Source organism: Agelaius phoeniceus, chromosome W (genome assembly GCF_051311805.1).
Source record: "Agelaius phoeniceus isolate bAgePho1 chromosome W, bAgePho1.hap1, whole genome shotgun sequence".
Lineage (NCBI taxonomy): Eukaryota > Metazoa > Chordata > Aves > Passeriformes > Icteridae > Agelaius > Agelaius phoeniceus.
The window spans coordinates 2,635,857-2,647,973 of record NC_135301.1 but is presented as its reverse complement, the minus strand read 5'-3'; the positions used below and the strand labels follow the sequence as shown (position 1 = coordinate 2,647,973).

The 12,117-nt window shown below is 48.6% G+C and overlaps 1 protein-coding gene across 1 annotated transcript in view; it reads right to left on the bottom strand.

Annotated features, from left to right (window-relative positions):
• Positions 1-11,308, bottom strand: part of LOC143696577 (transcription factor 4-like) — a 132,875-nt gene extending 121,567 nt beyond the window's left edge. Inside the window, exons 1-3 of the mRNA XM_077193151.1 lie at positions 11,072-11,308; positions 10,746-10,837; positions 9,068-9,140 (exon numbers count right to left, since the gene is read on the bottom strand). Of these exons, the coding sequence (XP_077049266.1) occupies positions 9,068-9,140; positions 10,746-10,837; positions 11,072-11,081 (175 nt within the window). The 5' untranslated portion in view covers positions 11,082-11,308. The remainder of the gene's footprint in view (positions 1-9,067; positions 9,141-10,745; positions 10,838-11,071) is intronic.
• Positions 11,309-12,117: the final 809 nt, after the last annotated feature.

Genomic DNA, 12,117 nt, shown 5'->3' with positions numbered 1-12,117 from the left:
GCCGGGAATGCTGCCAGCAATGCCGGCTGCATCCTGCATGGCACCTGCCGTCGCCGCTTCCCCTCTCCCGGGAGCCTGCCTCCTCTGCTCCTGCTGTGCCAGGGTCACTGCTGTGCCACAGAGTCGGAGTAAACCCTGAGTAAAGCACACGGGAGAGAACCCCACTGCTGTGCCACAGAGCCGGAGTAAACCCTGAGTAAAGCGCTCGGGAGAGAACGCGACCGTGCCCAATCCCGTCCAGAGCCCGCAGTCTGGCAGCGCCGGCTCCAAACTGGATGCACACCAGCACCCACAACAATGGGACGCAGCTACTACTGCCATTACTAGCAGGAGTAGCCTTGAAGGAGGTGCCATTGCCACAAAGCTCTCACACCAACAATGCACCCAGAATGATCCCATTTTTCCATCTGCCTGGTTGGATGAAGCTCCACTGCCCGGCATTTACCATGGAGGAAGGAATGGACGCTCCAACCTCTCCCCGGGCTTTTCCTAATAGAGTTTGTTAGGAAAAGAAATTCCAGAGCAGCCTTTAATAAAAATTTAACAATGAATTAAGAATTTCTTTGGGCATTCCAACCCTCTGCCTTGCCAGGAAGGTTTCCCTGCAGACAGCCCTGAGATGGGAATTTGTGCCCGCACGTCAGTGCTGCATCCTGCATGGCACCTGCCGTCGCCGCTTCCCCTCTCCCGGGAGCCTGCCTCCTCTGCTCCTGCTGTGCCACAGAGCTGGAGTAAACCCTGAGTAAAGCACACGGGAGAGAACCCCACTGCTGTGCCACAGAGCCGGAGTAAACCCTGAGTAAAGCGCTCGGGAGAGAACCCCACCGTGCCCAATCCCGTGGAGCATTGTCCAGTCCGGCAGCGCCAGCTCCAAACTGGATGTGCACCAGCACACACAACAATGGGACGCAGCTACTACTGCCATTACTAGCAGGAGTAGTCTTGAAGGAGGTGCCATTGCCACAAAGCTCTCACACCAACAATGCACCCAAAGGATCCCATTTTTCCATCTGCCTGGCTGGATGAAGCTCCACTGCCTGCCATTTACCATGGAGGAAGGAATGGACATTCCAACCTCTCCCCGGGCTTTTCCTAATAGAGTTTGTTAGGAAAAGAAATTCCACAGCAGCCTTTAATAAAAATTTAACAATGAATTAAGAATTTCTTTGGGCATTCCGACCCTCTGCTTTGCCAGGAAGGTTTCCCTGCAGACAGCCCTGAGATGGAAATTTGTGCCCGCATGTCAGGCATGGCACCTGCCGTCGCCGCTTCCCCTCTCCCGGGAGCCTGCCTCCTCTGCTCCTGCTGTGCCACAGAGCCGGAGGAAACCCTGAGTAAAGCACACGGGAGAGAACCCCACCGCTGTGCCACAGAGCCGGAGCAAACCCTGAGTAAAGCACATGGGAGAGAACCCCACCGCTGTGCCACAGAGCCGGAGGAAACCCTGAGTAAAGCACACGGGAGAGAACCCCACCGTGCCCAACCCCGTCCAGAGCCCGCAGTCTGGCAGCGCCGGCTCCAAACTGGATGCACACCAGCACACACAACAATGGGATGCAGCTACTACTGCCATTACTAGCAGGAGTAGCCTTGAAGGAGGTGCCATTGCCACAAAGCTCTCACACCAACAATGCACCCAGAATCCACCCATTTTTCCATCTGCCTGGCTGGATGAAGCTCCACTGCCTGCCATTTACCATGGAGGAAGGAATGGACGCTCCAACCTCTCCCGGGCTTTTCCTAATAGAGTTTGTTAGGAAAAGAAATTCCACAGCAGCCTTTAATAAAAATTTAACAATGAATTAAGAATTTCTTTGGGCACTCTGACCCTCTGCCTTGCCAGGAAGGTTTCCCTGCACACAGCCCTGAGATGGAAATTTGTGCCCGCACGTCAGTGCTGCATCCTGCATGGCACCTGCCGTCGCCGCTTCCCCTCTCCCGGGAGCCTGCCTCCTCTGCTCCTGCTGTGCCACAGAGCCGGAGTAAACCCTGAGTAAAGCACATGGGAGAGAACCCCACCACTGTGCCACAGAGCCGGAGTAAACCCTGAGTAAAGCGTTCGGGAGAGAACGCGACCGTGCCCAACCCTGTGGAGCATTGTCCAGTCCGGCAGCGCCGGCTCCAAACTGGATGCACACCAGCACACACAACAATGGGACGCAGCTACTACTGCCATTACTAGCAGGAGTAGCCTTGAAGGAGGTGCCATTGCCACAAAGCTCTCACACCAACAATGCACCCAAATGATCCCATTTTTCCATCTGCCTGGCTGGATGAAGCTCCACTGCCTGCCATTTACCATGGAGGAAGGAGTGGATGCTCCAACCTCTCCCGAAGCTTTTCCTAATAGAGTTTGTTAGGAAAAGAAATTCCACAGCAGCCTTTACCAAAAATTGGAAATTAATTAAGAATTTGGGCATTAATTAAGAATTTTGGGCATTAATTAAGAATTTTGGGCTTTCCTCTGCTTTGCCAGGAAGGTTTCAAACAGCAAACAGCTCTGAGATGGGAATTTGTGCCCGAATTTCCCGGCTGGAAACCTCGGAAGGACACAGAGGTGAATTTTGGGCACAGGACACCTCCCAGAGAAGCAGAAATCCGTGCAGGCCCCTGCACACAGCATCAGCTGCGGGAGGAGGAAATTTGGCACCGGCTTTTCCCAATCAATAAGGGCAAATTCAATTATTGCAGGGAGCGGGACGGAGCTGGTGCAGCAGCAACTCCTCGGAGTAGCCGCTGGCAGATGGCACATCCTATTCCATGTATATTCATTCTCTGTGCTACATCAGCTGAAACATTCCCAGGTTATCCCAGCTTTTCTCCCTGATTTCCACCACCCTGGTAGCTGGGGATGTTTTGGGGAAAGGCCTTTAAGCCGTAATCGCTCCTTATAAAATGGCAGCGCTGGCGTTGGCTGATTTCAATCCCAGCATGAAAACCGCAGGTCGACGGGTCCTCCCTTTTTTCCTGCCATTTGCAGAGCCCCAAATTTCCAGCTACAAGGAGTTTACCACCAGGAGTAAATGTTTGAGCTGTAAAGCTTCCAAAATGACTTTGTTTATCAGAGCAGATGAAGGGAAAAAAAAAAAAAGCTCAAGGAATCATTTGAAGCTCAAAGCAAAACTGTTTATAGGACAGCTTGTAGTGCTCCAAGATTCCAGAGAGATTTCAGCAATTAACAGCACAAACTTCCATAACTTAATTCTGTTCTCTATGTGCAGTGTTTAGTTGCTCCTGTGCTATTTGAGTTGTTCCCCGTTACGATTCTGCAAAGAGATTTGCTGATCCTATAAAAATAAATCTTCAAGCAGCTTCCTCACAACATTCCAGGGATCCCAAAGCAGGGGCTTGAATCCTCTGACTTCCTACATAAGGAAAATATCCAAATAATGCCCAAATTCTCTTTAAATAATGGCAGGGAGATAAAAAAATTCAATCGCTTTCATTTTGCAGTAGCAAAAAAAAATAAGTAGTGAAAGATTAAATTTGGTGTTATTTGTGCCTATTTCGCCTTCCTTAGGAATTCAGGCCACAATTTGTTCCCAGATCCCTGAGACCCAGGGAATAATGGGAGCCATCATTCCTGCTAAACTTCAAAAAAATGGAAATCACTTTCTTTTTGCAAAAATAAGTCATGAAAGGTGAAAATTTGGTGTTCCCGGGATTATTTGTGCCTATTTTGTGTTCTTTGGGATTTCAGGCCATGAAATTCCCAAAGAATTCTGACAAAAATCCATATGGATTTGGGAGTGGCACGAGTACAAATCCAAATTTTACCTCACATGGGGTTTTTTTTGTCCCTGATCTCAGAGCCAGGCCTAAGTTCCCTGGTTTCATTTTGTTCCCAGATCCCTGAGAGCCAGGGAATAATGGGAGCCATCACTCCTGTTCCTGCTAAACTTCAAAAAAATTGAAATCGCTTTCTTTTTGCAAAAATAAGTCGTGAAAGGTGAAAATTTGGTGTTCCCGGGATTATTTGTGCCTATTTTGTGTTCTTTGGGATTTCAGGCCACGAAATTCCCAAAGAATTCTGACAAAAATCCATATGGATTTGGGAGTGGCACGAGTACAAATCCAAATTTTACCTCACATGGGGTTTTTTTTGTTCCTGATCTCGGAGCCAGGCCTAAGTTCCCTGGTTTAATTTTGTTCCCAGATCCCTGAGAGCCAGGGAATAATGGGAGCCATCATTCCTGCTAAACTTCAAAAAAATGGAAATCACTTTCTTTTTGCAAAAATAAGTCGTGAAAGGTGAAAATTTGATGTTCCCAGGATTATTTGTGCCTATTTTGTGTTCTTTGGGATTTCAGGCCACGAAATTCCCAAAGAATTCTGACAAAAATCCATATGGATTTGGGAGTGGCACGAGTACAAATCCAAATTTTACCTCACATGGGGTTTTTTTTGTCCCTGATCTCGGAGCCAGGCCTAAGTTCCCTGGTTTAATTTTGTTCCCAGATCCCTGAGAGCCAGGGAATAATGGGAGCCATCATTCCTGCTAAACTTCAAAAAAATTGAAATCACTTTCTTTTTGCAAAAAGAAGTCGTGAACGGTGAAAATTTGGTGTTCCCGGGATTATTTGTGCCTATTTTGTGTTCTTTGGGATTTTAGGCCACGAAATTCCCAAAGAATTCTGACAAAAATCCATATGGATTTGGGAGTGGCACGAGTACAAATCCAATGGGAAAAATCCAAATTTTACCTCACATGGGGTTTTTTTTGTCCCTGATCTCCAAGCCAGGCCTAAGTTCCCTGGTTTAATTTTGTTCCCTGAGAGCCAGGGAATAATGGGAGCCATCGTTCCTGTTCCTGCTAAACTTCAAAAAAAACACAATTCAATCGCTTTCTTTTTGCAGTGGCATAAGAAATAAGCAGTGAGAGATGAAAATTCGTGTTCTGAGGAATGAGGCATCGTTCCTGTTCCTGCTAAACTTGGCAAGGACAGGCAGAGTGTCCCCACACCGAGTGACATTTGGCTCCAGTCGCTCCGACGGGGAACTCTGAATTATTAAATATATTTAAGGTAGCGTGGAAAGAGGAGGAGAAAAGCCCCTAAAAATCTCCATCTCCATTATCCAAGGGGAATGAGCGAGCTGGGTTGATCTGTTTAATTACTACAAGAGCTCCCAGACTGAAATATCTGAATCTCTGAAATATTAGCCTTGGAAAATAGGGAATGGGGTTCCAGAGGCCTGGAATTCTGCCTGGCAAAGGCGGCAACGTGAGGAGACGCAGACAGAGGCAACACCCAAACTCCAGCATCCTTCTCCCTCTTTCCTGGAATATCCCGTGAAAAATGGGAGCCGCCCATGGAAGGGCAGCAGCTTCCTTTTTAAACCAGGATTTTACTCAAAAATCTCCTTTGTAGGGGTTTTTTTCCCCTCTTTTTTATTCTTCTGAATGGTGTTTCTGCACCAAACACAGCCCTGGTTTCCCAAGCCCTCCCTGGCACGCTCGCTGCTCCTGCTGAGAGCAGCGGGATCCGCGCAGGCATCCCAGGTGTGCCTCACCTGAGCAGCTCCAAAACATCTTCCTAATTCCATTTTTGGGATGATCAAACAATGAGAACAAAATCCTGCGGCTTTCCCCCAATCCAAACCCAGACCGTACTTGAAAAAACCCCGCAATATTCGTTACGATTTCCTCCCCGAATACAAAACCCAGGAACTGAAACTGTGCTGGATTTGCGATTCCCTCGTTAGAGATGTATTAATTTGTTGCTCTAATGCAGGCCAAGCCCTAATCAAACTAATGGCAAAATGAAAAGCGAGGATTTAAATCCTTTAAAGGGACTTAGCTTGATTTGGTCAGGCAAAGATTGGAGATTTTTTCCCTTTTTTTTCTGGGCCACGGGAATGGCCAATGATAAAAATTCCGCTTTCCTCTGATTCTGCTGCCACCCACACGCTATTGAAACAGCTACAGAGTGGGCAATCCAGAGCAGATGCTCCCAAACGGAGGTAAAATTCCAGCCTTTAAATAGAAGAGGCAGAAATTGAAGGGAATCAGGAAGATGTGGGCTTTGATTACCAGATAAAAAAGCGAAATATGTCAAATGTGACAGACCCGGGGAATTCTTGGGGGAAAAGCTCCTTCAAAATGCGATCCCCAGCGATCGTCTCTTCATTTTATAGTGCCTCACACTGAAATGGGGATCAATTTCAGATACATTTACTATGGAAGAGATGGCAAACTCCACCCAAAATTTGAGTAGATGTGAGAAAATGAATTTGGTTTTGGCAAGCGTCCTAAAAAAAGGGCAAACAAAGCAGGAAAAATAAAAAGCAACCCCCCACTTCAGCCCAAATGAATGTGCATTGTTCGATTGAAGTAACAGCTATTAAATCACTTTCCAAATACGATCTAAATTGGAGGCAGCTCCAGGGGAGTTTGCTTCCCCCATGCCTCCAGTCTCCCCCAGTTCTCCCAGTGCAGGTCAGAGGCTGCAGCCGTGCTCCGGTGCCCTGCGCCGAACACCTGCGAACATCAAACAGAAACTCCTGCTCCTTTCCTGGGCTGACAAAAGCCTTTCATGTGAAAAATGCTCCCTGGGAATGTCACGGCTGGAGCTCAGGTTACATTCCTTTCTCCCTCGCAGCCCTCCCCGCTTTGGAACATGGGGAGAAGCCATGTTTGTGGAATTCAACACTCAAAGGGAACGGGGCTTTACTTTCTTTTCCCTCGCACGTCGCAAATCACAACACGGCATCACGGATTAGCTGAGCAAAAAGCCACGGGGATGACTTTAAGCAGGAATTATTCCCACACTTCCTAAAGTCCACTTAGTTTCACTTCCCTGCTTGGGATTACTTTGAGGCGCCTGGTTTTTATTTTAATCTCCGTTTTTCTCCCCTCTGGAAGAGAACTTTGGGCTTAAGGCAGACAATCTCCATAAATCTGGTTTTAAAGAGGAATATTTAAAGGTCAGCTCAAACTTCAGAGGGACAACTTGCAGAAGGAAAAGCAGGATGCAGCCCGCTGCCTGCAATTCCCCGTTAGCAATCTGCATAATTAGAATCACAGCCTATGTCCGCTGTTATTCATGGAGCAGCATCCAGGTATTTATTCACAGATCCAAGCCCAATTTCCAAGCCCTGGACAAACAATAGCCACCAAGTCCACGCTCAAGGCCACGAACCCGCCCTTTAGCCGGGAGCAGAGGGGGAATGAAGCCCCAACTTTCTTTTCAATTCCCTGTTTAATGAGCAAGCAATAGATAGTGCAAGTGGGAAATTGCCTGGGTTTTCCTTTCCAGAACCACCCTTCGCTGCCATTGTGCGCGCAACCGCCGCCGCTCCGCCGAGATTTCCTTCATCCTCCAGCCACTGGTGCTTCAGGGAATTCTCTGGGAATTCTGTCCGTGCCACACTTCAGGTGTTGTTTGAAGTGGGTTTTATCTGCTCATTCCTAACTTCCTGCAGCTCCTTAAATCGCCCTCCTGGCTACCAAAATCGCTCCGATCCTTTCGATTCTTAAACACAATTTAATCACTCCCTGCTCCCATTTGTCCTCCTGATCCCAGTGACTCCAGAGATGAGGTTTAGGAGGAATTATTAAATATAACTCTGGAGTCATTTGCTGTCAGCCCAAGTGGTGCTTGCTGCATGGACTGGGCTCTGAGCATGACAAATTGATTTGTCTGGCACAACCACTCCGCGCTCCTCTCCAGTGAAAACAAATAGAGTGGAGATTCTAGACCCGGCCTCATCACTTCCAAAATTATGGCAGAAAAGGACAAAAACTGGGATTCAAACCTATAGCTCATGTTTGGAAAGTTATCCCAGCCCAACAGCAAAATTCTCCAAGTTGCTAGCTCGCAATATGAGCAAGTTTGGGAAGGTAACACAAACCCAGGCTGTTATTTAGAGAGCCTAAATAGAATAAAAGGCACAAAATGGGAGTTTAGGTGGAGATTGATCTGAAGAAAACCTGACCAAACTTCCAAGCCGAAATCCCGCTCTGGAAATAAAAACCTAAAGGATGCCCCAGCGCATTTAATAAAACACCGAATAAAGAGGAGTCCTGAAATGAGCAAAGCTGCAAATACCAGGTGTGAAACTCCCTGCAAAGAGAGGTTTCTCTGTGAATTTCAGGGAAGCCTTGCCCAAACTCCCTGCACGGCGTGCTGGCATGTGGAAGTGCCTGGGAATTGCAAACACCGCTACTCCCTACCTGGCCGCGGAGGCACGGAAAAGCAGCTGCACCCCAGAGCGAGGAAACGTGCGCTGGGGATCTTTGGGAGCTCTCATTTGCCAGGCACATAAAAGCCCCTCTAGAAACTTGGGTTGCCAGACAGTTATTGTCCACACATGGTGTACTGCGGAGAGCTCCGAGACCGCTTTTGTCATCCCACCGCTGTTTTTAGGGAGAGAGGGAGATGCCCACCAGCCCTGGCACAGCCAGAGGAACAAATCAGCCACCCCAGCTGCAGCAAAGTCCTCCAAAACACTCTCACATCTAAAACCAAAATGCCCTGCCCTTAAGCAGCGAGAGAAAGTCACTTGAATAATTTAATTCCCCAAAAATATTCCAGCAGCAAACAGCCCTCTCTAATCCTAAAGACTTTCTTTGCCTGGTGTTTATTCTCAGATACTTGTTTTATTTATTTAACTGCAACAGCCTTCAATTCTGCTTCAATTCTAATGCACAAAATTAATTTGCACACAAGAGGTTTTGACTATCGTCCCCGACAGACAAAGAGAGGCTTTGGAATTGGAAATCAAAAATTCTCCAGGGCTCAAATCACTAAAAGAAAAAGATAAATCTACTGTAAAACTAGAACAATTTTAAGCAATGATTAAACAGAGGCGAAGTCCAGGGGTTTTTAAAAAATCAGAAACGTGTGGCGACGCTCTAAAAACCTCCCAGGCTTGTGGAAATACCAATAATAATAATAATAAAAATAAAAATCAGAATCAGAATAACCGGCGCTTAGGAATAATTCCGCTGCAATCCGAACGAATCTGCTCCCCACGAGAGATTAAAGCACCACAACAAAGGTAATGCCTATGGATAAACAAATCCCAACGTTTTCGCTACGCATGGAACAAAAAAAACGGTACATACTTGAGCCAGTAAAATGTCCACTTGCCAAGGAAGTTGGTCCATTTTTCCCGCTGCTCACAGGAGGTGAAAACATCTATAAAAAAAAACACAAACAAAGAAGCATTACTAGTGCAAAACAAGCAATTCCCGAGTGCAGTGGCAGTCCAAAGTTGCTGGCACATTCCTTCGGAGTTCCTCTCCCCCGAACCGTCAGCCCCCACAGCCCTGCAGAGGCTGATTGCGGAGCGCTCGCATCCCCCAGCGCCCCTCGGCACCAGCATCCCGCTTTTCTCAGGCTCATTAGCTTCCCAAACAATCTGCCCTTGCCGGAGCCTTCCAGCCCAGCAGCGTTCTCCTCCTCGCCGGGAAGCGCCGACAAAATTTGGGATGCGAAAGCGCAAAAAAAAAGTTGGGATGGGTCGCAACCTTGGTCATCAACGTAGCAACGTCCATTTCCATCCCGCTCCAGGATTTGCCTGGCATGTGGGAACCCAAATAATAATAATGCAAAGTGCCACCTGCCCTAAATTCTCATTCCGTCTCTCCCACCGAGCAATTGGAAGCCAGGCTCGCTCCTCGCCCCCTCTCCCTCCCTCTCGCACTCCTCTCTCTCTCTTCCCAGCATTTATTTCGACCCTAATTGGTTTCTCCCTTCTCCGACGTGTCTAGTGGATAATACGCACCTTCCCTGAGTCAGAGCCTGCAAAAAGCCAAGGAACAAATGGGAAAAGTGCACCAACAAGCAGAGAGGGGGCTGCGAAGCTGCCGCAGGCTACGATTGCTGGCCAAACTTCCCCAAGCCATCCCTCAGAAGCCGAGGCTGGAGCAGCAGCACCAGCCTGGAGCACACAGGGGAAAGGGGGGGGCTTGAGGAGCGGACCTGCCTCTCGCAGCACAAGCTCCTGCCCAAAATAAAGAACTAAGTGGATAGAGAGATATTCCTGACATATTGGGGGGAAGGGAGGGGATGGGGAGAGAGGGGAAGGAAGGGGCTGGAGGGGGAGGGGGAGCCTGACAAAAGTAGACAAGTGCACGCGTCCGGCGCAACGTTCGGCCTCCAAACCAGCCCAGGGGGACAAAAATCCCTCTTTGCCTCGAAAATCACTCCCAAGTCCTGCCTAGGGCGGGCAGGAGAAGGTTGGAGCAGTTTTAATGCCAGCAGAAGCCATAGGAGATTTCAGGGAAAACTTTAAACTGAGACGGTCGTGGATTTCTTTGCACTTTCCATGTGCCAAAATCGAAACAAGGGAAGAACCGAAAGGAGAATATCAGCGAGTCATTAGCGATTAATTAGTTCGTGTGCCAACGACGCTTGAAAATCGAAAGCACGATAAAAGTGCAATATCGGTATGATGGAATGATGAGAAATGGTCAGTTTTCGGGGCGTTTCTTTTGGCAGGAATTATTTGAGCCGTCCGAGACATGAAACCAAGCTGCGAACGCGCCTGCATCTCCCATCACACACAATCAGAAAGACTAAAAATACTCAGTTTGGATTTTTTTTTTTTTTAAAGCGAAAAAAATATTTACCATGCTTCTAGCTGCTGATTAAAAATTGCCCAATGTACTTAGAGCACAGTTTGGGGTTGGTTTTGTTGCTTTAGGGTTTTTTTTGGCTGGATTTTCTTTTTGTTAACAGAGCAGCTAGAATTTTTTTTTTTTTTTACAGCTGTTGCTAATTTCCACCGTTGTTTCTTACCGCACTGAAATCCAGTAAATCACTCAGTTCTTTGTCCGTCCCTAAGGCAGCCATTCGCTGTTGGTGATGCATTTTAGCAAAATCACACAAACCTAGAAACATGGAAATAACCGCAATCAGAAATCCCGAGCCTTGCAGGAAACACAGTCGGATTTTGCTTTTTCAAGGGGGGGTCGGGGAGTGGGTGGTTGAGAAGAAGAAGAAGGGAGGGGAAAAAAAAAGATGGAGGGGCAGCAAAAAAAAAAAAAAACACCCAAAAAACACAACAACAAGAGGAAAAAAAAAAAAAAAAAGCGATATTGTATTTCCAAAGAGGCGAGCCAAACCCGGCAACATCCACTCTTAAACCCAAATCCGGAGGAGAAAAAAAAAGGCAAAGCCTCTCTCCCGGAGCATCATTTATGCAACAGGAGGTTCAGCGAGGAATGAATGAGGATCCCAGAGAAGAAACTACAGCCATCCGCTCCCAACTTTTTCCCTTCTCCTTCTTCCACGCAAAAAGTAGCGTTTGGAGGCACAAACGGCAAAGAGCGAGGAGCAAAAAAAAAAGCCACGGCGAGATGCGAAGTGCAGGTTCCGGGGGCGGGGGGGGCAGCGGGGGACAATTAGCCCCGATTCCTAATTTGCGGAGCGGAGGGGGGGGATGAGGCCGAGCAGAAGCCGGCAGCGGCTCGGGCCTGTGCGGAGGCAGCGCCCGGGGGGAGGGGAGCCCGGCGAGCGAGGGAAGAGGGGAGAGGGAAGGGGCGCGGAGCCCAGCCCAGCGCGGCGGCCCCGAGGAGCCCCGGCCGCCTCCGTACCCGCCGCCGCCGCCGCTCATGGAGCTCCGCGCTCGGCTCCCGCCCGCTCCCGCCGCACTTTTCCAAGGATTCCACGTTGGATTCGCCCAGCTCGCGCGCACACATGGCCAAGCGCGTTTATACGGGGCCGCGGACGCACGTGACGCGGGCACTTGGCCGAAAGGAACAATATTTTTTTTTCCCCCCTTTGGATTACCCGTTCCCTTCGTCTTTTTGGGTTTTTTTTCGATTTTTTATCTAGAATCCCGCTTTGTTTTGGTCGCCTTACTCCCGACGCCCCGAAGCTTTGCCATTTTCCCAGAGCATCGCTGCAAACTTTGCGAAGCAGCCCCTTGGATTTACGCGCAAGTTTTTGGGGATGCTGCCAGCCCCCCCCTCCCCTCTCCCCTCGCCCTTCCTTCCTCCCTCATCCCCTCCGCCACTTTTATTCCGCATTTTCCTCTCGCAGGCCGGACAGCACTAGAAAGAACTCCTCGGAGTTCATTTTCCGGTAGGAAATAAAGCAGCGGCGAGTCCCCGCGTCTGCACCTTGGTGTATTTCCCACACGTGTAGTTACATCTTATCTATGCAATGT